The sequence below is a fragment of the Centrocercus urophasianus genome, unplaced genomic scaffold, assembly GCF_019232065.1.
Source record: "Centrocercus urophasianus isolate 14NV4802_14NV808 unplaced genomic scaffold, USGS_Curo_1.0 seq_11, whole genome shotgun sequence".
NCBI classification, from domain to species: Eukaryota; Metazoa; Chordata; class Aves; order Galliformes; family Phasianidae; genus Centrocercus; species Centrocercus urophasianus.
The window spans coordinates 36,807,071-36,833,619 of record NW_024884253.1 but is presented as its reverse complement, the minus strand read 5'-3'; the positions used below and the strand labels follow the sequence as shown (position 1 = coordinate 36,833,619).

Here is a 26,549-nt window from a genome sequence, read left to right as displayed (position 1 = left end):
AATTTAAGCAAATAATGCAAACAGTCTTATTATTAAGCAGCCATATTGTTAACATTATGTAGAACTTCAGTTTCACTTTTGAAGCAGAGAAGTTTTTTAATTTGCTACAAAGGCATGTATCATATTTGCCTTGAAGAAGTCATAAACTGTAATCTAGGCCAAGAATTAGCCTTGGAGATATGAGATAATTTGGAGGTGGGGTGTCAATCTGAACAAGGAATTCAAGCTCTGGCATCTGGTATGCATCTGAGGGATTTTCAGTGGCAGGGACTGGTGGTTAAAGAATTGCCTGCTTGCTCTACAGATGTTAGAATTTCATTTTTTTTATATTCAATTTGCTTGTAAGCTTTCATTTGTTTACCACTGCTATGTGTATAAAACTGACCGTAAGATCTACCATACCAGTATCTTCATAGTTTCAGTATTAACATTCCAGGACAAAAGGCCCAGTCTCAGGATATTCCTTCAGGGACTGGAGCACCTCTCCTGTAAGGAAGGACTGAGAGATCTTGGACTTTTCTTCCTGTAGAAGAGGAGGCTCAGGGCGATCTTATCAATGTGTATCTGAAGTTGGGATGCAGAGAGGATGGAGGCACGCTCCTTTCAGCGTAAGGACAAGAGGCAATAGGCACAACCTGGAGCACAGGAGGTTCCCTCAGAACAGCAGGCAGCACTTCTGTGTTGTGCAGGTAATGGAGCACAGGCACAGATTGCCCAGGGGCTGTAGAGCCTCCTCCTTGGAGATCTTCAAAAGCCACCTGGATGTAGGCCTGGCCATCCTGCTCTGCATGTCCCTCCTTGAGCAAAAGCTGGGCCACATGGACCCAAAGGTGCCTTCAAACCTCAATCACACTGTGATGCTGTGATTAAGTTTGTAGTGGAAGGGTAAACTCTAAGTTCGCCAGTCTTAGTGGATGTACTTGAGCCAAATCAAGGTTTGGAGATACCCTTCAGAGCATTTCTAACCTGCACTGTGTTTTAGAATCCATCACTGGGGACAGTTCCCTTCTCATGTGCAAAGGGCTAGCACTGCCTGATGCTAAGTGGGAAATCAATGTTCCGTCCTGTAAGGAAACTGTTATGTCATGGTCTGAACTGATGACTGAGCACCTGGTGAAGGAGTATGGCTGGTCCAGGAAGCACAGATGCAAGCAATTCAGTGACCAGAAGTGGTGGACCCTGCACCCACCCCTCCCCAGGCTCATTTAAGGTTTAGCCTCCTAAGGGAGAATATCTCTTAGATGAAGGCTACTTTCTGAGGAGTGCTCTGTGGATAGAGACTATCATTGCTTGGGTGAGTTAACTTTTTCCTATATATGGTTATTGATATCCCTAATGGTGTTCTGCCTGGTATCACAAAGAATTTTTCAGAAGTAATTTCATTGCTTCCTAGGACCAGCACCTCCACAACGTCCCAGTTGAGCCTTTTGGCTCCAGTGTTTTCCCTGTTGCTCTAGTTAAGAGTAGATGATCCAATGGCTCCTGGCAGTCCTCTGTCCAGTTCTACCCTCTTGAAAGTGCTCCAGTGCTACATTAGGCTATTAATCATACTAATTTTCAGTGCAACTTCTGTGCCAATGAATTCAGACTTGATACTGAAAGTGTTGTTTTTAGGTGCGTAACTATTTGAAACTTATCTGCACACAGATTTTTGTTCTGTTTAATAACAGCTGTAGATTTGTAATGTACATTTGTGTATTAATTACCTTTTAACAATACAGCCTCCTAAGTTTTACAGGCCCTTTATTGGTTGTTATAACTGTCTTTAATGGAATAAAAAGTCCTGTACTGAAAGGGAATGACAGATTTATACATATGCATCTGTATGCAAAAATGATTGTGTTTGTGTTGCAGAACTTTACAGATTTTTCGCCCCTACTAAAAATAGTATTAAAAACGTTCATATGCCAAACCTTAGCTATTTTTTTTCAGGCCTTCAGGTGAGGACTAATTCAGCATTACTGACTTAATTCAGCCTTTCACTTTACCTCAGACTGACTCTTAATCAATCTTCCAGCAAAGCAAATCACTTGTAAAGAAAATATCTGGTCGGGAGTTTAAGTGCTTGAATCAACCATTTTAAATTCATATTTTCAATGAAATGGATGTAACTGTCTGTGTAGACCAACACTTACTGATAATACATATTTTCTCTGATGCAATTTGTTTCTCTTAGATAGTCTTTTCATTTGAGCTTTCCCTGCTCAGGAATGAATACTTTCTGAGCTAATAGTAGCATGTGATGTTTATGAGGCTCTGAAGTCCCTGCCTATTATGTCATGCCCCTTTCAATGACCGTTGTGTTTATATTTCCCTTAAGTTGTCCTCCTCAAAATATGCTATAACAGAGATTGATGTAGTCAGCTCTCTTTTGTCCTGTTTGTCTAGGGAATTACTGTCACAAAAGGAAAAATTGTTCTTCATTCTCGTGGTGTGTCTGTGTTCTCTCTGCCTTCTTCTCTGATTATCTTTACAAACAAAATGGCTAAACTGAATTCACAGGGAGTTTAAGGATTTCTTATAAATTCATGTCCTTCAATACCAGCTATTCCTTGAGGCGTGTATTCTTACAGGCATTTTACTATTCTTAGTGCTTTTTGGATTTTGAGCTATATGCTAAGATGTAACTAATAATGAAAAGGAGAATTCCCATTAAACTAAAAATTGTAGTTCTTTAATGACCAGCATTTGCCTTCAAGTATTAATGTGACTGCTGTCTTGCCAGCTCCTGCTATTTTTTCCTTTGGCTTGTATGCTACTGCAAGCATGTCACCTCTTAAGTTCCTTCTTTTTTTCGTAAAGCCCTACTGTACATTGTAATATTGGTAAGAGATCAAACCAGGGTGTGTAAAAAGGTAAAATTCCCATTAGATTCCTAAGGGCCTTTTTCTCACCAAGGCTCTTTGGATTTGGCCTATGGGAACTGATGAAAGGCTGAAATGAAAATGTTGCCATTTGTCCTAGACTTTTCCCCCTATGCAAAACACGAGCCAAAAATGTTATTCCAAAGATTTCTGAATGTTGCATTTGCGAAGCACATGGGTAGAGTTCATGGTGCGGTGTTCAACTTAATATTCAAGATCATTACTTTGTGAGATGCTGTTCAGCACTGCTAATACTATTAGCTGGCAGATTTGTTTTGAATTGAATCTTGTATAAAGTTCTTCAAGCAGGCAACAATTAAAGTGCATTCTCCATTAGTCAGAACCACTTCTAAGCACCAACTGGAATTTAGCTTGAACTATTAAATAATACTGACAGTCATTTGAATATCAATAAAAATCACAAAAGTACCGTCTGTCCGTATCTTAATGAGTGATTAATCCCACATTCCTTCCTGAATCTTAAAGATTGTTCCATCCAAACAAGAGTGTTCAACTAATTAGGTGTTCTGTATCAGAGGATTTACTGAAAGCTTTTCCTGAGTACTTCAAAAGGAAAACCTGAAATACAGACTCCTGTATAAGTAGGCTGAAAAAATAGTTATTTACAGCATAGTTATTTCCAAACAAAATTCTCAGTTGTAAGCTTCCTCTAAGCTAGAAAGTGCAGGCAGGTTCTAACAAAACTCTTACAAGAATTTTGGAAGGTTTTTGGGGGGAAGGAAGCGGAAAGTTGCCAATAGTTAATTTGTAGTGGTTAATGGAGGCAGCTAGCTTCTCCTGCTTCATGTGCTGGACCCCAAGAGTCACAACTGGATTTATCCTGGCACACACCAGTAGTCTTGGAAACAGATACTTATATGGAAGGAAACTAATTATATTTTGTCAGTGGGGATAAAATATGGGCTTATTTTGTCTTTGAGGATAATATGTAGCCCGTATCCTATGCATTCTGATTCTGTAGTGTTTGCACTACGGTTGATTCTTTTGACTTTCACAAAAAGTACTTCAGGCATCTCCACTGCTTTAAAAATGTACTTTTTTTTTTTTTTTTTTTTTTTCCCTTTTTTGGACCGAGGAGGTTGCAGCTGTCAGCTCTTGTCCTGTGGAAGTTGACACTGGAAAGCTGCCTGCTCTTCAGGCAGCTTCATCTATTTAATTTATCAAAGACACCAGAGGAAGTAACAGACAACATGGGTTCTTGTAAGTAACAGAGCATAGCTGTTGCTTCTTCCAGGAGGTGAGTTTGACCAGATGTTCACCAGCTTGCCACTGAAGGGTTCCCCAGCAAAGCTGGCCGTGAACTGGTGCAGGAATGCTCAAGGGTATTTATCCTGCTATCTGCTCCCAAGCTTCATCTCCATGTTGAGCCCTTCCCTGTGGATGGTTCAGAGTGATAAATAGCCCATGTCCCTCTGGAAATGGTTTGAAAGATGGATGCTGGGAGAGACTCAGCTTCCCAGAGGGGCCTGAGCATCTCTATGTGTGCAGTGTGAATAACAAACACTGTTACCCAGGAGGTGAGCTTGCCCCCAGGCTGCAATGGCTCCAGCCCTGAGACCTTGATTTGCAGTGTGTTGCTGTGTACTTTGCTCCTATGGGAACTACTAAAGGGCTAAGAAAGGCACCAAGAATTCTTTGCCTTATTCTAGACTCATCCTAATTTGGTGTTGGGGTGCCGCACAGCTGCTTTTTGGAGGACTGGAAAATACACTTGCTAGCCAGTGCTTAGAAGAAGTCAGAGGCAGTGCTGTCCAGCTATGCCCATTTCTTTACAAGAGTAAAGGCAAGAGACAGGGGTTTCCATGTAGAAGCCTGAAAAGCCGTTCAGTCTGTAGAAAGTAAAGAAACTCAGAGGGAGGCTGAAGAGGAGTCAGGAACTGGATTTAGCTATTCAGAATGTCCCTGCATTAACCAACAAAATCATGTTTCCCTAATGAATTTGAGTAAGTGCTGCTGATCTAGGAAGCCTGCGTGGACTCTTCTGACACAAAGAGACAGCCTTTGGCTTCTCAGGGAATACAGAACATGGATCTCTGCTCTCTCTGGTCTTGTTCTGTGTTCATTTAGGAAGCCTCTTGTCCCTAGGGGTTTGCTCTCACACAGGCAACTGATTCCAGGGCTGCATCCTTAGTAAAATATAGGAAACTCCTGTATTTCCCAGCAGTGGAAACCAAGAGGCCTCAGGGGCTCATAACAATTTCATCAGCTTTTGATGAAGCAGACACTGTGGTTAAAGAGCACATAGGTGTGTGATGTAATACAGGAAACATGAGCACCTACATGAGTAGAAGCTGTTAGCTGTGCTAAATACCTAAATGCTAGTCTCTGATTAAAATAGAAAAAGTGGCTGTTACATAGCATCAGTAGCAACAACTGGTCTGAAGATGTATAGCAGGCTGTAAATTTTTCTCACTTTGTTTCTTCTTCATTTTGTATTCTGGCCTATGGTACGTAGTAAAGAAAATGCACTAATGTTGGGTTTCCTTTGGTCATCTTGTCTGTTCCTTATTAAACTCGCATTTCATCACACCCACTTCTACCATCTCCCTATACCAGCACTTCACATACTGCATGTCCACAGTTTGGCCTTGTCAGATAAGGAGGGGTGCTGGGGTTGACTGGTCACATTTGATTAATTCAGGTAACCATGAAAATTCAGATGGCCATTAAATGCTGCTATTAGTCATGGCCATTTGGGAAGGATCACCCAGTCATGGAATATGCTGCAGAACGCTTTAGTGGTTGTAATGAGACGGATGTAATCACTTTGTTTACGCCTATAAAGTGTTTTGCTTTGTATTAAAGGAGATATTTCACTGAAATCTTAACGCTTCAAGAGGAAATTAAATACAAGAAGTGGGGGGTTGGTTTTATTTTTGATAATGTAGGTATGTTCTGGAAATAAGGCTTTTAACAGTTTTTATGATTAAATATTCCCCATTAGGATCTGTCCTCATGTGGATCTCATCTCAGTGACACAGGTGAAGATGCTGCACTCATAATTTAAACTAAATTAAGCCCATATATTTGGCTGCTGGTAAATTGCCAGATCCATGCTTGGTTGGACAAGCTTTGGTCACTGCTGTGCTACAGGATGTATTGTGGTTTCCCTTTGCACATTAAACCTTAATGCTGCCATCAAAAAATAATTTGATTGGAAAATTAAGAATAGGCTGTTACGGCTTGTACCTTCCTGGAAAAGGGAATTAAAACTGAACTGATTTATCTCTTTCTTCAGAGCAAAAAGAATAAGCATTAGAATGTTCTGATAAGAAAGTAAGCATTGCTGCTAAATAAACTTTTTTATGTATGCATGCTTACCTAATAAGAAAGCAAACCCATGCTTACCTAATAAGAAGCAAAACAGAACAATCTGTTGTTATTTAACACAACAAATACTGTTGAGATACAAATACAGTTACGTTTTTTCTGGTAACTAGGCAACAGAAGAAAATACCACTTATCTGAATTGCTGTTTATTCTACTTTTTTTAAGCTCTTCAATTGTGATTTTTATTCTCCTCACCTCTAACACAAAAGGAGCAATTGTTCATGGTATGGCTAAATTGTTTAATGACCTGTTTGATACCAGGGTGAATCAGACATCAGAATAAGCATCTTGGATTGTTGCAGCTAGCCATTAATGGTTTTTGATCTTCTCACAAATGTTTCAGTAGATTATGTAACATAAGCAAATGTCCTCTACTGATTTAGGCAATTGTAATAAATATGGACTACATGAGGCATGAAATCAGAACATTTCCATTTTTTCCAAAGAATGCAAATGGCTTCTCATTCATGTGTATCATCCTAAGGACTTTTTAGATGAAGCACATGGTAGCAATATAAACTTTGACACTTCTAAACTGAAGGCTTTTTTCCAGAGCTGCGTGTATTACCATCAGATGGATGGTTTCATTAACATGAAAATCTGTAGCGAGAATTGCTCAGAGCCATAACCAGACTGGGCTTGCATATGGCTGTATGCTTGTGCATGCCCATGCTTGCCCACGCTGTCTAAACAAAGAGCTACTGAATATAACTGTTCTTAATCTCAATTTCTAGCTATAGATGTACAATAAAATGTGCAGCTGGAAGAAAGGAGGTGAGGACAAATGGCAACATTTGGGATCGAATCCCAGAGTAGCTCAGCAGACTGAAAGACCTTGATGAAGCCGAACCATGGGCAGTGAGATCAGTTCTGCACTCAAGGGAACAGGTCCACAAGCAATCAGGATTTGGTTTTCATGTCCTACTCAGTTCTCTCTTCTAGAATAACTGAGATCTGAGGAATTGCCTCCTGTTTGCAAGGTATTTGGGGAGTTTCTTTGTCTGCCTTGTACTGGAGCAAGAGCTGAGGGAGTATTATCTGGATGAGAGTATTCAAGACAAACACATTCCTTAAAACAAGGGAGAAAGAAGGGAAAATTTGTTTGCAAACCAGATAGGGACAATTCATTCCCATTATTGGTTTAGAGAACCACACCTGGTTTTGATTTTGTGTGAATGCTATACCTTGCTCTCCAGGAAGGTTTTAGGTTGGTTAGCTGCCAATTCCTGGGCTGTGAATCCTGTCAGACTATTTACACGTATCCGAGTTAATCAACTACTGTTTGTAAAGCCCTTTAAACTTGGAAAGCACTCCTATAAATATTTAGTATTATCATATAATTACACTACCACATCTCAATTAAATGCACAATTGGGCATGCTTTAATTATGCAATTAAAATGTCACTAGATGTATTTTAAATGTAGATATCTCACTCAAAGCTGACCTCTCATCAAGTTTAGGATGGAAATCTGGAGCAAAATGAGAATTCTTGATTTTTGAAACTCTGGAGAGCCACCTTTTCATGAGAATGAATTGATCTACCCATAGTACAGAATTTTTTCCACAGCTACAAATATAGGTGACTTTTTCTTTCTGTTTGGCTTACATCATGAACACTTTTTGTAGGCAGAACAGGGATTAACCTGCTTTTTTGTTTGCTTTTGACTTTACTGCCTTCCTTCATTAATATAATGGAAAAAGAATGTCATTCAAGATCTTGTCCCAGATATAAATCATAACCCTGAAATCAATGGAATATATACCATGTCTTATGATATACTGAAATAAATTAAAGCAATTCATGCTGAAGCATTCTCTGTTTCCTCCTGAGAGTAAAAAAGGCATCAGTTCTCAAAGAGCAATATATATGTTGCCATCTGATTATTAGGAATATAGTATTACTTCCTACTCCCTTCTCTTCATGCTGAGTAGTAAGCTTGCCTATATGGTTGACAAGCTAAGCAGTGCTCTGGCTTCAGAGGAAGGAAAAAAAAAAAATTAAATATCTGATTTAACTTTCTGGTAGCAATTTTTTAGTCTTCTAACTTTCTCTAGCTTTAGGAAACTCTATTACTTAAGATTTTCTCTGCAAACATAACAATCTTGACTTACTAGATGAAGTAGTTGCTTTCCTAGGTAGCAGTATTGTTGCTGTAGTTCCCGTTCTTCCTTTCTCCCACTACTGCTCTCGCTTAATCATTTCTTGTCATTTATTTTTTGTCAATTAAATGATTTTTGGGGAAATGTGTAGGCAGTTTTTGTCTATTTGTAGGGAACTGCATATGTCCGAAGTTTAGGTCTTAAGATATAATCACCACTGAATAATAACGCGTCTGAAACTTCATGTTTGAGCAGCATGCTCCACAACAAACCTAAGATAGTTTCAAAGCCAGAGCTGTCATGAGTCCTTCTTATATGTTGCTTGAATGTGAGTGTACTGGCCACAGCTTGAACTCAGGAGAAATGTGAGCTCCACTAGAATGATACCAGACGACCAGAATGAAAACAACTCTTCAGGACAGGAACTGCCTTTGAGTGTGTCTGCATAGCATTTATAGCATATCCTGACAATAGGACTTCAGTAACAGTGTCTAAAATGCAATTACATGATGCACATATATATAATAGCACTGCAATAATGACACATTCTAAACTATATTTGGAAACCCCAACAAGAAAAGAACTTTCTCTTCTTTTTTTAAAATTTAACCGTGGGTATAAAATGTCTTTGATATATGAAGCATTTTATGAAACAATCTTTTTATTTTAATAACTGCTAATTTGCACACATAACATCAATTGCTGGTGCAATTAATTGTGGATGCAAATGAGGATGTTTAGCTGTCTAATCACCTGATTATGCCTATAAATCAGTGACAGTAATTATGTGTGTAAATGCTCATTTTAGCCAGCAATTTGGCCAAAATTGATGGGACAGAAATAAACACCCTGGGCTGAAATTTGGTCCCTGGTGTGTAAAAAGAGAAAGTATCTTCTTCCCCTGCCTCTTGTCTAAATTGCAGAGAGTAAAGTAGACAAAGAGCAATGACTCCCCAGTCCCCAATAACTCACTGCCAATGTTTCACAATAAAGTGCAATGGGAGAGGAAATATTTCCATAAGGGTTCATTAATCACAACGTATTTGCCATGCACAACCACTCTGCAGAGCAGGTGAAGAACCCTAAGGGATGTTGCCTGGCACAGCATGTCATTTTCCTAATAGGAAAAGTATTTTTTGCACAAATGCTGTAAAACTGAAGTTGCAGATGGCTCTGTTGGCAGGGTTAGAGCTTCTTGGCACAACATTCAGCAGACAAAGCTACTTTAGATATTTATGGCAAGGGTCAGGGATATCTCAAAAGAAGGATGCTGAAGAGGCTGTCCGCCCCACTAAGTGCACTCTTCCCAGGTGTGCCCCTTGGAAGGACATATGAATCAGGCCAAAACAAAACAAACAACCCACGAAACACAAACTGCAGAACAGCATGCAAACCTTGCCTGTCTCTGTTGTGATGCAGGACTCTAAAGACCTAGGAATAACTAAATCAGTTGCAACCAAAAACTTAGGTGTTGAAAGGACTCTGCTAGCAAAACTGTAAAAACAAACAAACAATAACAAAGAAACTCCTATAATTCAGAGCCAACTGATGCAGTTTTAATTTAAATTTGATTTTTAATGTTTTTTGCTTTTCTATTGCTGTGATGTGTGTTGTCAGTAGAAGTGTTGCTGGCTCAGATATGAGCTCTGTGGTGCTCCCTGGTTTTGTTTGATGTATGTTCCTGAGTGAAGCTGTTGCTCCGATGTGTACATTGGGTACGAGGGTCTGTTGGGTGCTTATTCTCTGCTGGGACAGCTGAACCCTGGGTTCTTCTGTCAGTCAGAGTACCCAGGTACTTCTGGAGTTAGGACTGATTAGAACAAAAGGTTACAGGCAGCTGATACACATAGTCCTCACAACTCACTGTGTTCTACTAGGTGTGAGAAGGATTTTATGATGAAAGCATATGAGAAGAAGGAGAAATGCTGGAATGCTGTATCTTAACCAGTTGAGAAGTTGTTAAAATTTGTTAAATGTGTCCTCATTAGGAAATACAGTTTTGCTTTAAAAAAGGCTGTGAAAATAATTAAAAAGATCAAAATATCATAAGAAATTACTTCAGGTCCACGATGTAGCAGAGTCAGAGAGAGAAAGGACAGTATCTTAATCTTGAAAACTTTTCACTAAGTTAGACTGTTTTTTCAGCTAGCCTCAATTATTATTACAAACTATGTTTGTAGGAGCAGAGTGGGAGTCCAGATTTTCTGACAGAATAACAAGATAAAAAGCCTCCTATGAAGCAGATTTTCTCTTTCCTTCAGCTCCTGCCCCACACCTGACAGGTTAGAGAGCAGACCAGTGGCCACGCAGAGTGATCGTTGTGCTATGGCCCATGTCTCAGGAGACCACTGCAGGCTCTTCAAGGATCGTGGAAAGCATCCCAGCAGCCAGGTGGCATGCTGTCATAGGATATCCCTTGCTTTCTAAAACAGATCAGTGCTCTGGCATCCACTGAAATCTATGTTGTTGGCTGATGGCCAACAGATATTTCTCCAGTTGCTTGAACAGGCCTTCAGAGCTGACACATACTTTTTGCCCATTAGAGAGCTGGAACACCTCTCCTATGAAGAAACGCTGAGGGAGTTGAGCTTCTTCAGCTCAGAGAAGAAAAGGTTTTGTGGAGACCTCGTTGTGGCCTTTCAGTATTTGAAAGGAGCTTATAAACCTGAGAGAGTCTGACTTTTACACCATCTGATAGTGGTAGGACAAGGGGAATAGCTTTAAACTAAAAGAGGGGAAATTAAGGTTAGATGTTAGGAGCAAATTCATTACTCAGAGGCTGGTGAGGCATTGGCACGGACTGCCCAGAGAAGTTATGAATGTTCCATGCCTGAAGGTATTCACAGCCAGGTTGAATGGGGCCCTGAGCAGCCTGATCCAGTGGTTGGCAGCCCTGTCCATGCATTCTATGATTCAACAACTTATTAATTCCCTTATCTGTCAATTACAACCACAATTGTTGGGCTCCTGGCTCCTGCTGGTGCTCCCTGCTGCTGCACAGAAGCAGTCATAGTGAGCTAGTTCTCATCACCAAGGCGACTCATAGCCAGATCTACACTCCTCCTAAAATAGGAACTTGCTGATAGATCTCTCTTTCTACAATAGTCAATCCATGAGAAAAATCAGTATGCATTTGGCTGTATCTGAAACATAGTAATAGTAAACTCTAGACCTGTGGAGAATCAGGAGCTCATCCATAGCAAGGCTTGGCCTTGGTGGTCTTCCAAGTCCACATAGAGCTCCACAGACCTGGACTCTGCTCTTTGCAGTTTCTGAGTAGAGGCCATCACAGAATCAGGTTTTTTTCCCACCGTTATTTGAAAAAGCTCCAAGGGAGACCACATAATCAATTTATCTCCCCTACATTTCTGTTCGGAAAATTGGGTCTGTGAAAGGGGTATTATTTAACAAATGTGTGTATATAATGCTAAGCTTTGTAAACAGTTTTATAAAGGCAAATCTTGTCCTCAGTTCAGTTTACTATTATCACATCAACTATTACAAATTACAGCATGATATTCCTTTTAAATAAATGTTCAGAACATTGAAGTGCATTGGGAAAATATAGGTTATTTTTGAGCAAAACAACTAAATATAAATTATTTTTGAGCAAAACTGTTACCTGTAAAATATCATTCTGCATTTCTATAATTTCTCTCTTTTATTTCCAGGTATTTCCACACTATATACTTGGGTATCCGGAGTCGACAGAGTGGAGAGAATGACAGATGGCGGTTTTATTGGAAAATGGTGTATGAGTATGCAGATGTGAGTATGCTGCATTTGCTAGCCACGTTTCTGGAAAGTGCACCACAGCTGGTCCTGCAGCTCTGTATTGTTGTACAGACTCGTACACTCCAGGCTCTCCAAGGTAGGAGTTCATTTAATCTACTTGCTTTTAGCATTTCAGGAAGATGCAATTCTTCCTGCAAGATAGGAGGAGGTAATTTATGCACATTTCAAACTGCTGTGTGCCTCATACTCCTTTCATGAAGTGCAAATCTTGTCTACTAGCTTCCATTAAGCTGTTAACTATGACTTGTCGAGAAAGCCTGTACTGTTGGTGTTGTTTTGTTGTTTGTTTGGTTTTTTTTGTTTTTTTTTTTTAACATTTCTTATTGCCCTGGGTAATGGGTAGGATTTACAGTGCTTTCTTTCTATGCAGTCTTGTAATTGAAGAGCTCTTCTGATTATCCACTAGGACAATGTTAAGACTGCATTGCTCAGGGCAGTGCTCTTCTCCCTCTGCTTTTTCTTGTGAACCTTCAAAAAGCTCCAAACTCCAGAAATGACTTTCATATGGCATTATGCAAGAAGAAAGCAGATATTCTGAGAAAAAAATGCTGGTGTCTGGGGAATAAGTATCCATCAGTTCTCAGCCACGTTTATCTGAAATAATACAAGTCAGCTGCTGAGCATTATAAGAGCTTTATATTTCTTCAAGCTATTTTCTTTCCTTCCTTCAAGCTATGGGTTTCTACATGGGAAATAGTGTGGCCATCAGGAGCAGGGAGGTAATCACCCCCCGTACTCAACACTGGTGAGGCTGGCACCTTGGGTACGGTGTTCATTTTGGGCCCCTCACTATAAGAAAGACATTGAGGCCTTTGAAAGTGTCCAGAGAAGGGCAACAAAACTGGCAAGGGGTCTGGAGCACAAGTCTTATGTGGAGTGGCTGAGGGAGCTGGGATTGTTTAGAAGAGGAGGCTCAGGGGAGACTTCATTGCACTCTACAACTTTCTGAAGGGAGGTTGTGATGAGAAGGGGTTTGGCTTCTTCTGCCAGGCAACAAACAGGACCCAAGGAAATGGCCGCAAGTTGTACCAGAGGAGGTTTAGGTCAGACATAAGGAGGAACTTTTTCTCTCAGAGAGTGGTCAGGCACTGGAATGGCTGCCCAGGGAGGTGGTGGAGTCGCCGTCCCTGGCAGTGTTCAAGAGGTGTCTGGATGAGGAGCTACGAGAGATGGTTTAGAGACTTGTGGCAGCAATGGACAGTTGGACTACATGATCTTGCAGGTCATTTCCAACCTTGTGATTCTGTGATTCTATGATTCTTCCTAAGGCTGATGCTTTCAGCAAGCATGATTACTTCTTTAAAATGGTAAATGCATGCACATGTCCTTCTACAGGGCTTGTCAATCAGCGATACAGATATAGAAATAACTCCTTCTCTGCTTCTTTTTTGATTCTACCTTGGGGTATCTGACAGCTTGTCTTTCATATTGCACTAATGTTTTGTGTTATGGCTGCATGTGGGCAGAAATTATTGGCAAGTGAGTAAGAACTGGGGATCCAGAAGGTAACACAAATATCATGAAAGACTGAAGAGCAGAAAGCAGGAAGGCCAGAGGAAGGAAAGTGCCTCTGTACTGAACTGAACTGTTGCAGCACCTTGCTCCAGGAAGTTCTTCATCTTGTTAGTTCATTGCGAGTAACGTGCAGTGAGACTGATTAGAAGAAAAGGAACTGGGAATAAAGTAGGTGACTGAAAACCTTGATCCTGGACAGTTTCCTGTGGATAAATCAGACTTTTTTTCATTTATTCCTCTTTGAACTGGTGTCTAATACAGGCTATCCTTCTTCCTGTGTGTGTTTTTGTTGGGTTTTTTTGTTTGTTTGTTTTGTTTCTTTAGATCTAAAACTCTGTCACCTTAAGGGGAATAGAAAGCCAGAGTTTCGACTTTAATTAGTTGGTGCTCTGTACAAATTGGGTTGCCTAAGCACTTCTTACAGCTATTTCTCAAAATGGTGCTGCCCCACACCAAGTCCAAATCATTATATTTCAGGAGATTGTATTATCACTTCAGGAAGCTTTGGCCCTCCAGAAAAAGAGACTCCAGAGAGAGGCTCAGGAGAAGAATATAGAGAGAATACTCTATGGTCAGCTGTAATTGAAGTATCTTCATAAACTATTAATACAGAAGGCCTCTCACACTCATTTTTGTGCAATAACAGATCTATGAGAAATGTGGCTGGTGAGTAGGCACTAAGCCTGTGATGTACTATGTAAGCGGTTGTCAATTAAAGAAAATCTGGAATACTTCAATTTAGAAGGCCTAGATTGTTCCTGAAAGCTCTAATCAACTCTGAAATCTCTATCGGAAACCTGAAACAGATAAAACTATAATATTTATTTCAGCTGTGAAGGGTGAAAATATTTACTGATTCTCTTTTCCCCCATTCTCTTCCATCATCGAAGGAGAAAAGTTTCCACTTTAAAAAACTAAGAAAATTAAACGAGTTTGTAGCATTTTCTTAAACAGCAGTTCCATTATATTCTCCTGGTGAAAGTTATTATATTTTAGTACATTGCCAGCTGTGAAAATCCTTTCTTTATTTTCTGTGCTTCTTTTGAAGAAATGTTGAAGATAATGCACTGAATGATAGGATGGCAGATTTGCTGTGAGGTTGCATAAGGAGAGGATAAATTCTCTCTTGTTTCAGCTATGTGTTTAAAAAGGCCTAGCTACACCATACGCACTTCAGCTCCTTGTCAGCTCACTGAGCCTGATACAGAGATTCCTAAAATGGATCAACAAAGAGAGGTTTGGATCGGTTTTCTTTGTTTAGGGAATGGTGTTTGCTTTTTGTTATTTTGATCCTATAGCCTTCTCACTCACAAAAATGAATTATGATGATAATTGTTAAGTGCCAAGATCACTGGTTCACCTTCTTGAAAGTATGCTTCCATCACAAACCATAAATTTGGCACAGGGAGTGAATGATACTGGAAATACCTTGGTGTCTAAGCAGGGTTTTTTTTAATATCGAGCCATTAATGACCGCAAGAGAAACTGTTAAATATTTTATTTATGAAATTGCGTTTATTCCCTTCAGAATGCACAAAAATAGCATAATTTTCAGAAGAACAATACAGAATGGCTGTAGATTTCCCTCTTGTGTTAAGAGTGTTCAATAGGTGTGTTTGACTGATTCTGTCAGTTATTAACCCCTGCTAACCAAGATAAAAATACATACAGATATGTGCGTTAAGTCGTAGGATCATAGAATGGCCTGCATTGAAAAGGACCACAATGATCACCTAGTTTCAACCCCCCTGCTCACCAACCACCAGACCAGGCTGCCGAGAGCCACATCCAGCCTGGCCTTGAATGCCTCCAGGGCTGTGGCATCCACAACCTCCTTGGGCAACCTGTTCCAGTGCGTCACCACCCTCTGTGTAAAAAAAAAACTTCCTCCTAATATCTAACCTCTATCTCCCTTGTCTTAGTTTAAAACCATTCCCCCTTCTCCTGTCACTATTGATCCATGTAAACAGTCGTTCACCTTCCTGCTCATATGCTACCTTCAAGTACTGGAAGGCCACAGTGAGGTCTCCACAAAGCCTTCTCTTCTTCACGCTAAAAAAGCCCAGTTCCCTAAACCTTTCCTCATAGGAGAGGTGCTCCAGCCCTCTCATCATCTTAGTGGCCCTTGGTTTTATGGAGATCAAGAACACTGGGTAGTGCACGTGAAACCCTTCCTCTTCAGTTTTTCATACATTGCAGTGAGGGCCATTTCAAAAGTCCAGAGGATGTATCACGAGGTGTGCTTGCATGGACACACTAAGCATGAATAAAAAAAACAACTTGTGTATCGCTGTATCGTGACTGCTGCAGCAATGTATTGCTTAGACCGGAGGCTGTAAACAGTCATGAAGGAATGGCTTTTCTCTTTTGCATTGGTATCCAGAGAAATCTGAGTATTGATAAAATGGTATCAAGTTCTCATGCTTATTATTTCAAATCTGATTTCTTTAAGATTTTCTTAAAACTTTCAAAATTAGAGGAAATGGTCTGTCTTATTCTGCCTGCAACCAGATCTGTCCCACAGAGGAAGGAGTAAAATGCATTATGTAGAAAACAGATGATTTCTTAGCACTAATTTTTCAAGGAAAATAATTTAATTATGATGCTGGAACTCTGCTAATCTCCTCTCCTTCATTTTACCTATTGCCTCGATCTTTTCCACTCTGGTCCTTTGCATTTGAAGAAATATCTACTGTCTAGAAGAAGTGCCTACAAAATAAGTAATTTCTCAGTCTTTTCCTTGTGGGAGTCTGTTCCCCTACCTTTTCCTTCATGTGCTCTGTGCACAGCACTCCCACAGCAGTTTCTCTGCTGAGCTGGCAGCACCTCCAAACTGCATTGCTTTTTTTTTCTCTCCCTCTCTGTCTTAATTATTCTGTAGAAAAGTAATCTAAGAAGATTCATGGTGGGAGTCAGTAGCTGCACCAGCCTTAAAGAATGAGGCAGCTCTGCGTGTGTGGGGGGCAGTGGCAGAAAGTTCACAGAAACAACTGGTGCTCATCCTATATCCATTTGCATAAGTATATGTGGACAGAAGTGTGTAAAGTTGCTTGCAAATGAGATAGCTCATTTACTAGATATAGTCTAACACTAATATGCCAGAGATCAGGACGATCTAAACAATCTCACTGCAAGCCTACACTGATCACCTGAGATTCCATGTAGACGTGGGTCCTTTGCTCCATGTTTTCAGTTCTGTTCCCAGGGCTGGGCACCCAGGTCCTTCACTGGATCTTTGGTTTTTTCAAGTCACAGACAGCTAGAATACCAAAGTTGAAAGTGTTTGGATTATAGAACTACCCAATAAATTCATTAGACTATGCATAATTCCCTTTAAAATGCCCCTACCTTTCAAGCCGCTTAATAAATAACCAGTATCTTCATGCTTTTCCACAGTAAACTGCCGTAGACTGTCTACAGAGTGAGATCAGTCTGAAGGCCATCACGTTTTTCTTTGTTTGGATCTCTGGACATCCATCATAATGACCACACACAACCACACACAGCTACATTGCTGTACTGGCCTGACAGGTCCATGGGTTGACAGAAAAATTGACAGAACTGGATTGGCAAACTGGCTTAGGGAGTTATTCCATCACCACTTTAGGCCAACCTGCCTGCAGGCCGCAATTATAAATCTTCACTTTAATGATGGAAACTCCTGCCTGGCACTTCACACAGGTTGTGTGAGCATGTCATTGGCATTCTCATGGCTGCACTGGTGGACCCCACCCAGGCACTTTTCTCCGTTGTTTGCTTGATTGGGTGGCAGCAGGATGCAATTGGACTCCCAGGGGCAGAAATGTGTCATTCAGCTCATAGAGGTTATGCGGTGTCGTGTGAGTCAGTCCCTTCCCATGTCACCTCATTTTGGAATCTCTCCCTCAGAATGGCAAACATCCTTGGGCCTTTTCCTTTTATTTCCTTGGGTTTCCCCATTATGCCACTTGATTTTAGAAAGACTCCCTATCTTAAAATTTGTGAAAATAAGCAAACATACAAGCCTGACGACTGCCTGGTTGGGACTCCTATGTGTTAGCAGAGTTATGTCTTAATGTCTTATTCAAGGACGTTCAAGATGTTCTAGCTACTCATAGATGAGCAGATAGACAAGATTCCTCCCTGCATTTACCACAGACTTCTTTATTCATGCTTTATTAATTAAAGCATTGTTTAAATTATAGATTAGTTTCTCATTCCTGTTTACTGCATATTACTGCAAATTATGCTTGCTAGTCAGCACTTAACTATTTTTTTTTCTCCATCAGCCCCTGGGGGTTTGTTCTGGCTTTTCCATACAGTTCTATTAATCAAAGTCTCTATCAAAGTTTAATCAAAGTCTAATCAAAGTTCTTAAAATAGAGTGACAGTAGTGCGCAAGCAAAATGAGTACAATTAATAAATTAATCAAATTTTGTTAAAGTTACCACACAATCACAGAGCCACTGAATTCTGCTGGAATTTTGTTTCCATGAGATCTCACTGGCCAACTGTTTTCCCAGTTTCTACCAGCTCTGCTGGAAACCCAGCACTGTGTATGAAACACTGATAGTGCATACAAAAATCCACAGTGCTACCAAGAATCACTCTCAAGTCTTTCTACTCCAGACAGGTCACGGCTACTGCCTGAGCTGAACAGAATTTTGGGATCTCACTGGTAGTTTGTGACATGGTTGATAGGTTCTAGCTTTGTTTGGCTGAAGGAAATAATGTGTTAAGTCATTCATTATAAAATCCTCTGGCAAAATTCACCCTTGTGCATCAGAAATTCAAACTTTTCACATCAGTGCAATGAACTGAAAGTCATTTAGGTTTTGGGAGTTTTTGTTTGTTTTTTTGGTGTGTTTTTGTTTTTGGTGGGTTTTTTAGTTTGGTTTGGCTTTTTTTTTGTGAGGCCAGCGCTACGTTTTGCATAGCTTCTCCTTTTTTGTGACCTTCACAGCAATTCTGGATTACTGTGTAATGTGCTGTGTACATTTTCAGTGCTCTTTGGATTAAAAAAAAAAAAAAAGTTGATGGAAATTCTTATCCAATTTGATATATATTGGTATGGAAATAAGGTTTAGCTCTTGAGTTCTGGGCAGGCTGCCACTGCTTTTCTCTCTGCTGTCAAGGTTCTGCGCCACTGCAATCCAGCTTCTGAACTTCCCAAAGAGAAAGAAAAGCAGAGCAAGCAGTAGTTACAGAATCTGCTTGCAGCTTGGCAAAACAGATTTTCAGTGACAAAGATGAACAAGCTTGGTATACTTGGAGTAAAAGAATCCTTGGCAAATGACTTAAACTGATCTGTATGCTCCCCTTGAAAATCTTAAAATGTTGTATTGCACTCATTACGGTAGAGCCATCATATTAACTCATCCATGTTTCTGATAGAACAAGAGGGGACTTCTGAAGGCAATCGATTTCATAACCGGATTAGAATCTTAAAACTACTTCTATCTAGTTATACCTTTTGTCCCCGGTATGCCACTTGGAAGTGTAGTTCTCTGATAGAGACCTACTGCTGCTTTCTTGACTTTCTAATTTCATCAGTAGTCTGTCCCTATTTGTTCTTAAATTATCCTTGATTTTATACGTTTCCTACAGAAATGATGCTTCTGTGATTATGTAGTCCATTTGATCTTCAGTCCTGACTTCTAAGAATTTCTGAGCCATTGAACTATTCCAATCAAATATAAAAGAACAGCAGACTTATCAAGGATAATTATTTTTCTTTAAATATTGTGGGGATAAAAACAGTCAAGTTAAAGAGGAAAAAAAGATAAGTGAGAGCCTCCACAGAGGGAAAAGTAGTCAAACTTTGCTATTCCTCATTTTGTTTGGCACCAGCCAGTCCAAACAGGCATTCTTTCCAGACGAGCCATTGCCCTGCTCTCTCCTACCCGGTGGGACCATTGTGATAGACAGACCTAACTAGGGAGTAGGAGACTCATTTTCTTGATTATCTTCACAGACTGCCTTCATGAGTACCAGATTGAATTCATCACTGGGGAATATGGCTGACCAAGACTATACAGAGAACTCCAGGCTGTATTTTTTATCTTTCTACTGACAATTCTACTGGCAATGCTAGAATTTTATTTCCATGTTAACTCAGACATTGCACAGGTGAATTCAAGTTACTTCATGATTCTTTGAAACACGTGGGCTCTTCTAGTTCATGTTGCTCTGATGAGTCTTCAATTACATTAAAAAATTTTGTTGGCAACTAAATGCATATAATGCAATTTCACCTCTTTTTTTTTTTTTATTTTTCCAGTCTGCAAGGTCCTTCTGACTTTTCCACGTACCACTTTCATTTTCTACGTTTATAATGTCTCCCAAAATCTTGTTAGTATATTACTTTTTATAACTGAGGTCATTAAGAGAAATATTCAGACAAGATTGGTTTCAAGTGTAATCAGTACTGAGCAAAGTAATAGTAATCTCATTCTATTCAAAGAGTTTTTTAAAAGCATTTCAACACAATTCTGCAGTGTCTTTCTTTATGCAGTTCATTTACCTACCCCAGCTATTTTCTACTAATTGCAATCTCCTCTCCTCACGCTCTGCCAGTAGTTTCCCACAAGCTTGGCAATCTGTATTCTGCCAAATATTTGATAGATTAGATCTGCTACATTTTATTTGTTAAGATAGGAGTTGTAAGATAAAGATATCAAGTTACTTTCCATGGTCTTGTGATCTACCTTGTTTTTGTAAATACACACTTACCTTCATCTTCAATTATTTTTTCTTTAAAAACTGCTCTAAAGCTATGATATTTTGTATTAAAATTCATATTATAGTTCTGTTTTAGCCCAGAACTTGTGTGATGCACCACATTTCCTGTCACATTGTACCAATTTTGAGTGGGTTGATTTATTGAAGATGCTTCTCACCAGAAGCAGTATTTCATACGACAGCTCTTTTGAGATCACAGAACAGAGATTTTCTATTTCCACTAAGTGATAACATGAAGCTTGGAACTTCTGCCATAACACTGCAGGATTAGCTTTCTGCTCTAATTTCCTAGTTGTCAGTTCTGTCTTTGATCCACTGTTTCAAGTGCCCTTATTGAAAATTGACCTACAAGGCACCACTTTTATTGCTGATCATTCTTTTACCATTTCTATCTAGGTATCATTTTTGAGAAGAGTTTGCATACAAACCTACCTGGTTAAGAGAATTTTTCCAGAAGTGTTCCCTTGGCAGGATTTGAAGCTCTAGAAATTCTTCTGAATTTTGCCTTAAAGGAAAGCCAAATCTCCTCCCCAGAGAAGTCCTTAAACAAATAATTTCTTTGGCCTTCACTCATTTCCTTAAATTTCTTATACACAGCCTGACTTACAGATCTATTTTTATCTCTCCATTTTGTTTAAATTGGGCCAGCATTCGTCTGAAGCAATGCTATTTTTTTTTTTTTTACAATTAGCTGTCCTGTAACAACCTCAAAACTTTCTGTGGCTAAGTTTAGAAAGAAGCATCTCTGCTTTCTGTCAGAGAATCTGTCAGTTGTCACACTTCAGAATATCTGAGCTGTCTCCAGTAGCATTTGGTCTCCAACTTGTACCTCAGAACTGAAGTCTCCCATAGTGAGTCAGTTCTCTGCAGAATTTCTCCCTATAATAACGATTTGAATATCTCTATCCATATCCAAATTTAACTCTGGAATTCTAGCATACTAAAAGTATTTTTCTATCAACATCATGAATAAGAGAAGATCTGCCTCTAACTTTTTTTTTTTTTTTTTTTTATTGTAGTTCCTGATGACTCTCTTTCTTACTACATTTAGGCCTGTATCTTTATCGTGGGGATCCTGTTTAGTTCCTATTAAGCAATTAGGAAAAGATTACGGGGTCACATAATACTGGCATACCAGTATGAGTTTGTATGTGATGCAGAAAATAATATTTGTGGAGCTTCACTGCCTATTAATCATTTTTACCATTCATTAAATCACAGGAAAAATGAAGAGTATATCATGTAGGTCATTCTGAATCAATGACAGTAAGGCATCGTAACATGCTGGCATGAAATCTGCATGTGTCATTTTAATAGAAAAGATAATAAAAAACAGTATTAGGAAGACTTAGTATATGTTTCAGTGCAACTCTTTTCATCTCCTTTCTTCTATCCTAGCAAAATTTGCAGATACAGATGTCTCCAGGTTAGTTTCACAATCCTTTTGAAAGGCCTCAATCAATCAATTAGCAAAGACATTAGGTGGATGTAATGACTGCTTATGAGGTTGGATAGTAATAGGACAAGGGAGAATGGTTTAAACTAAGACAGGAGAGATATAGGTTAGATATCAGGAAGTTTTTCATACATAGGGTGATGACACACTGGGACAGGTTGCCCAAGGAAGTTGTGGGTGCCCTGTCCATGGAGTCATTCAAAGCCAGGCTGGATGTGGCTCTGGGTAGCCTGGTCTGGTGGTTGGTGACCCTGCACTCAGCAGGGGGGTTGAAACTAGATCATCATTATGGTCCTTTTCAACCCAGGCCATTCTGTGATTCTATGTCATCTTCACTTAAGTTAAAAAAAAAAAAAAAAATGTATTTTTAAATGATGTATTTTTAAAAGTGAGATCAAGTTTGTGCACATGTTTTGTAATAACTTAAAATCATTATGCCAGTCTGGAAGGAAAGTCCCACTGGAGTGACCATACCAGTTTGCTGTGAGCTTTGTGGATCTTTGTGAGGCTCCAGTCAGCCTGCTGAATTTCCCCTGGAGGGCAGGCCAGCCCTGCAGCACATCCCATCAGCTGTTCCCTTCTGGTGAGTCCAGGCTAAAAGATAATTATGAACCTGGAGGTAACATGAAGATAAATTATTTGTGGGACAACTGGGAGGAATGGGGGGGGGGGGGGGGAAAAACATTCACATCATCTACAGGTTTTAATTTTAATAGTGGCTCCACACATCTGCTAAGATACAGAGTGATAAAGACAACCCAAGATAGCCCAAGTAGTGCATTCGGTTTATGCAAGCGTGATACATTGCCTACACACCAAATTTTATCTATTAGGGAATGTCAGAAAGTTAGTGGCATATCCTTCTGCTCCCTTTATTTTGTGCTGAAAGAACATTTGCCAAGAAACAAATTCAGAGTTTCATGCTTTGAGTTACTATATTTTCTATGACTTGTACTTTTGTTCATGGGTGAGGAAAGAAGTGAGGCATACTTGGCACAGAAAAAGCTTTCTTGTGTCTAATATAGCAGTGAGAACTTTCAGTCATGATTGTTTCTTACCCAAAGACTGCACAATGCTGCAAAGGCTTCACTTGAATTCTTCATCATGTAGAGGCCTTTAAAGGTCCTTTCAGGGAGGCAATGTGCACTTCTAACTTTACACCAAATACGTAGATCCAACATTTTCTCAGCTATTTCCCTGCTGGTCCGTGACAACTCTCTTATTTATTTTGTACATTTTGACCTACCTGCAAATTTGCTCATTTTGCCAACATTTTGAAAGAGTAATCCGTTCTGTTGAGAGTGATTTTAACTAAAAGTTCCATGTCAAAGTAGGACTGCACACATTAAAATGTATCTTGTATGAAGTTCAAGTCTAGGTGTATACAGGATAGAACAGAGGTGATGAAGTCATCTATGGAAATTAGTGTCTGTTAATTATTTTATGGACATTAGTATTTTTGGTCACGCATACACTAGATGAATAATGAACTGTGTATACAAACATACCCCACTGCATTCTTGTTCTTTGCTCAGAGTTTCTCGAGTATCAGAGAATAATACCCTGTGCAAAAGTGAGACTCAAACAAAGGGCCCAGTCTGGCGCAGAAGGGTCATCCCTTCAGGAGCCTTCTCATAGGGCTCAGTTAAACTTCTTTCAGGAATAAAGACTACTCCCTGGACTGGGCTTTACAGGAACATTGTTTTACAAAACATCATTAAACGGCTGTCTTTTGTGTTAGGCTTGACAGTATACCCAACCTAATGGGGATAAAAACCCATTAAATATACTTTATTAGTTTTTGGTTTTCCAAACTAAATTATAATGACAATAAATTTCAATTCTTTTTCTTTTTTTCCCCCCTATGGGTGTTATTTTTCATACTGTGTTAGTTAATAAAGTGGTAAACTGCATTCTGTTCTCTCCCTATGGTGGATACAGTTTGAAAACAATCATTAATGGGTTTTATGCTACAACAGGAAAGAATTCTGGATTTAGTTCTGACGGAGGCATTTGCCATGTCATTTCTGCATGGGTGGCCAGTATGCTCTCATGAGTTAAATACCCTAGACAGGAAGAATCCTGTGATAAGAGGCTCCTGAATCACTATTGATCCCAGTCCATTACATTTAATGGACACTGCATCTGCATACTTCTTACCATCCTACAGACAGTTCAAGGTGCAGAGGAATTATTTCATTCTCACATAAGCGACTGAAAAGTGTGAACTGAATCCTGTCGTGGTGTAGCTGTCCTGGCAGTGAATCATTTCACCTTCCAGTAGGCATCTCCCATGGCATCTTGCAGGAGTTCCAAAGGTCTGCAAAGCCCCTCCTGGATCCAGCAACTCCAGCAGTAGGATGTGTCCAAGGGGACTGACTGGGGGCATCCTACAGGTGCTGGGCCACAGGCTTTTTGGATTGCATGAGGCACAATGGTGAAGCAGTAGCAAGGCCCCTCTGCTGGCTGCTGTGTAGCTCTGAGCAAGGTAGCTGTCATGTCCTGGTGGTGGGGACAACTGAATGACTCACAAAAAAACTTCCTGATTTGCTGCAGTTTTCAGTCTGTGAAATTAAATAAGCTAGCCCTAGTTTGAACTGTCTGTTGGCGTGCTGAAATCTGTGATAGCTGAGGGGCTGCTTCGTGAGTGGTGCTGCTGTCCCCATCACAGGGGCAAGCAGAGGGCTGGGTGTAAGACTCATTCAGCCATCTGCTGCCACCCCTGCAACAAAACTTATGCAACTTCAGGCTGTTTTCAGCTTTTAACAAGTGCTGTCAATGCTCCTGTATCTCTTTACTGCTCTGTAGAAAGATGGTTTATTGTGACTGGAAACCTGGGGTAGCAAAGGTGTTCATACACCATGTTGCTTAAATCAGATCTTTCCCAGGTCCATTGTGCCATAAAAAGACATCCAGGGCTCATTTTGAACCACTAGATTCATCACTCTTGGTGATGAAGCTTAATAAACAAGATGCCCCAAAGACATAAAAAAAACCGTGAGCTCTGGTGATCTGGAATTTGAACCTAAGCGGCACAGTCGTGCTTACTGCCTGTGTGCTTGTAGCAGCTTGTCATGCTCTTTTCTTACAGCATAAATCATAAATTCTTCCCTCAGTAACTGAGTTCTTTGCTAGCTTTGCTCAGCAATGTGAGTCGAAGGCAGCAGTAAACTGAAAATGGCTTCCCATGTTTTTTTTTTCAGATCTATTGAAGTCCCAGCACATCTTGTAGGCACACCATGAGATTGGTACTGAAGGTTTTTAATCAGATGTTTTCACATGCTAGCACAATAGGTACTAAAATAGTTTGCAGTAAAAAGTGATTCTTCTTGGTGATGAATATTTTATATCTCTTTCTCGGCATTTCCTTCAAAAAGTATCATTTTAGTTTTCCTATGGAGTTAGTTTTGTTTTAAAGAGCTGTCTCAGAAACGCCAGAGTGTCTGGAATGGTGAATCAGCAGGAAAAAAATGGGGCTACAATCATCTCCTCGAGAAAAAGTCCAAAGTGTTTTCTATTTCTGATGTGTTTTCTTCAGACTTTGAATTACACTTCCATAATAATGCAGAGCCTGGTAAAGCTGGAAAAACAAGCTGGAAAGAGCACATTATGTAGGCATATGCATCACTCACTTTTTCCCCACACCTGGTCTGGGGTGCTGTGCTTTCAGCTACTGAAATGCCATTCTTTCAGAGTTGAGGAGGCGTAAACAGAGGCAGAATGAGGCCTTTGGCTTTGCAGCAGCGCATGGTACAGCAGCAGAATTGGAGCCAGATGGGTGTTCTGAGCAGATCATAATGGATTGCAATTGCATTGATATTTTAAGCTAACAAATGTTTAGATCTGAGATGCTTACAACACAAGCATTTACAATAGAAGGCTGATTGCAGCATGGCAGAAGTGTCTAAATGCTGTAATGAGGAAGGTGGTGTCAGCATTTCACTTCTAAATTTCAATTCTCAATGACTTCAAGCAGCTGTTAAAAATCACTTAGCTGAGGCTTGAGCAAGGATACAGGCAAAGGCCCAGAGCATTCCAAAGAGAGATCCCAATTCACCTTCCCAGCATGAAAACAAACCTTAAATGTTGGAATGTGGCAAAGCCTTTCTCCAGCAGATTGTTCCTGTGATTGTTCCTGAAGCTGAGACATGAGTGAGGCAATGAGAATTAGTGGAGCTTTGGAAAAGTGATCCTGAGAAGATCAGCTGGATAAAATATGTGAAGCAGCAAAGGAGCTCCAGGAAAGCACACTGGCCATACTTCACCTAACGTGAAAGCTGAAGGGCTGGGCTACAACTATATTGAGTCAGAGAATCATACAATCATTTGAGTTGGAAGGGACTCTTAGAGGTCACATAGTCCAACTCCCCTGCAATGAACAGGGATGCTTACAACTACATTGGGGTGCTCAGAGCCTGGTTCAGCCTGACCTTGAATGTCTCCAAGGACTGGGCTTCCATACGATGACACAGTCAAAACTGTGTTTTGAGAAAGTTCTCCCCTTAAGCCATTATCATCTATCAGGTATCCCCATATCACAAAGTATCACTGAGGCCAGGCAACTATTAAGAATGACCAAGGACTGAAAAATAATCTCAAATAATAATCGGAATATAATGCAACAGTTAAAGCTCTAAATCTAGCAATTCTGATGGTATTTCCATGATTACATCTTTCAGTGACTTAAATTTCTAGTAGAAAAAGAAAAGAAAAGAAAAGAAAAGAAAAGAAAAGAAAAGAAAAGAA

At 39.9% G+C, this 26,549-nt stretch overlaps 1 protein-coding gene across 1 annotated transcript in view; it reads left to right on the top strand.

Annotated features, from left to right (window-relative positions):
- The window catches only part of XKR4 (XK related 4), a 214,622-nt gene that overhangs the window by 124,961 nt on the left and 63,112 nt on the right, over positions 1–26,549 (top strand). Inside the window, exon 2 of the mRNA XM_042808833.1 lies at positions 11,989–12,188. Coding sequence (XP_042664767.1) covers positions 11,989–12,188 — 200 coding nt within the window. The remainder of the gene's footprint in view (positions 1–11,988; positions 12,189–26,549) is intronic.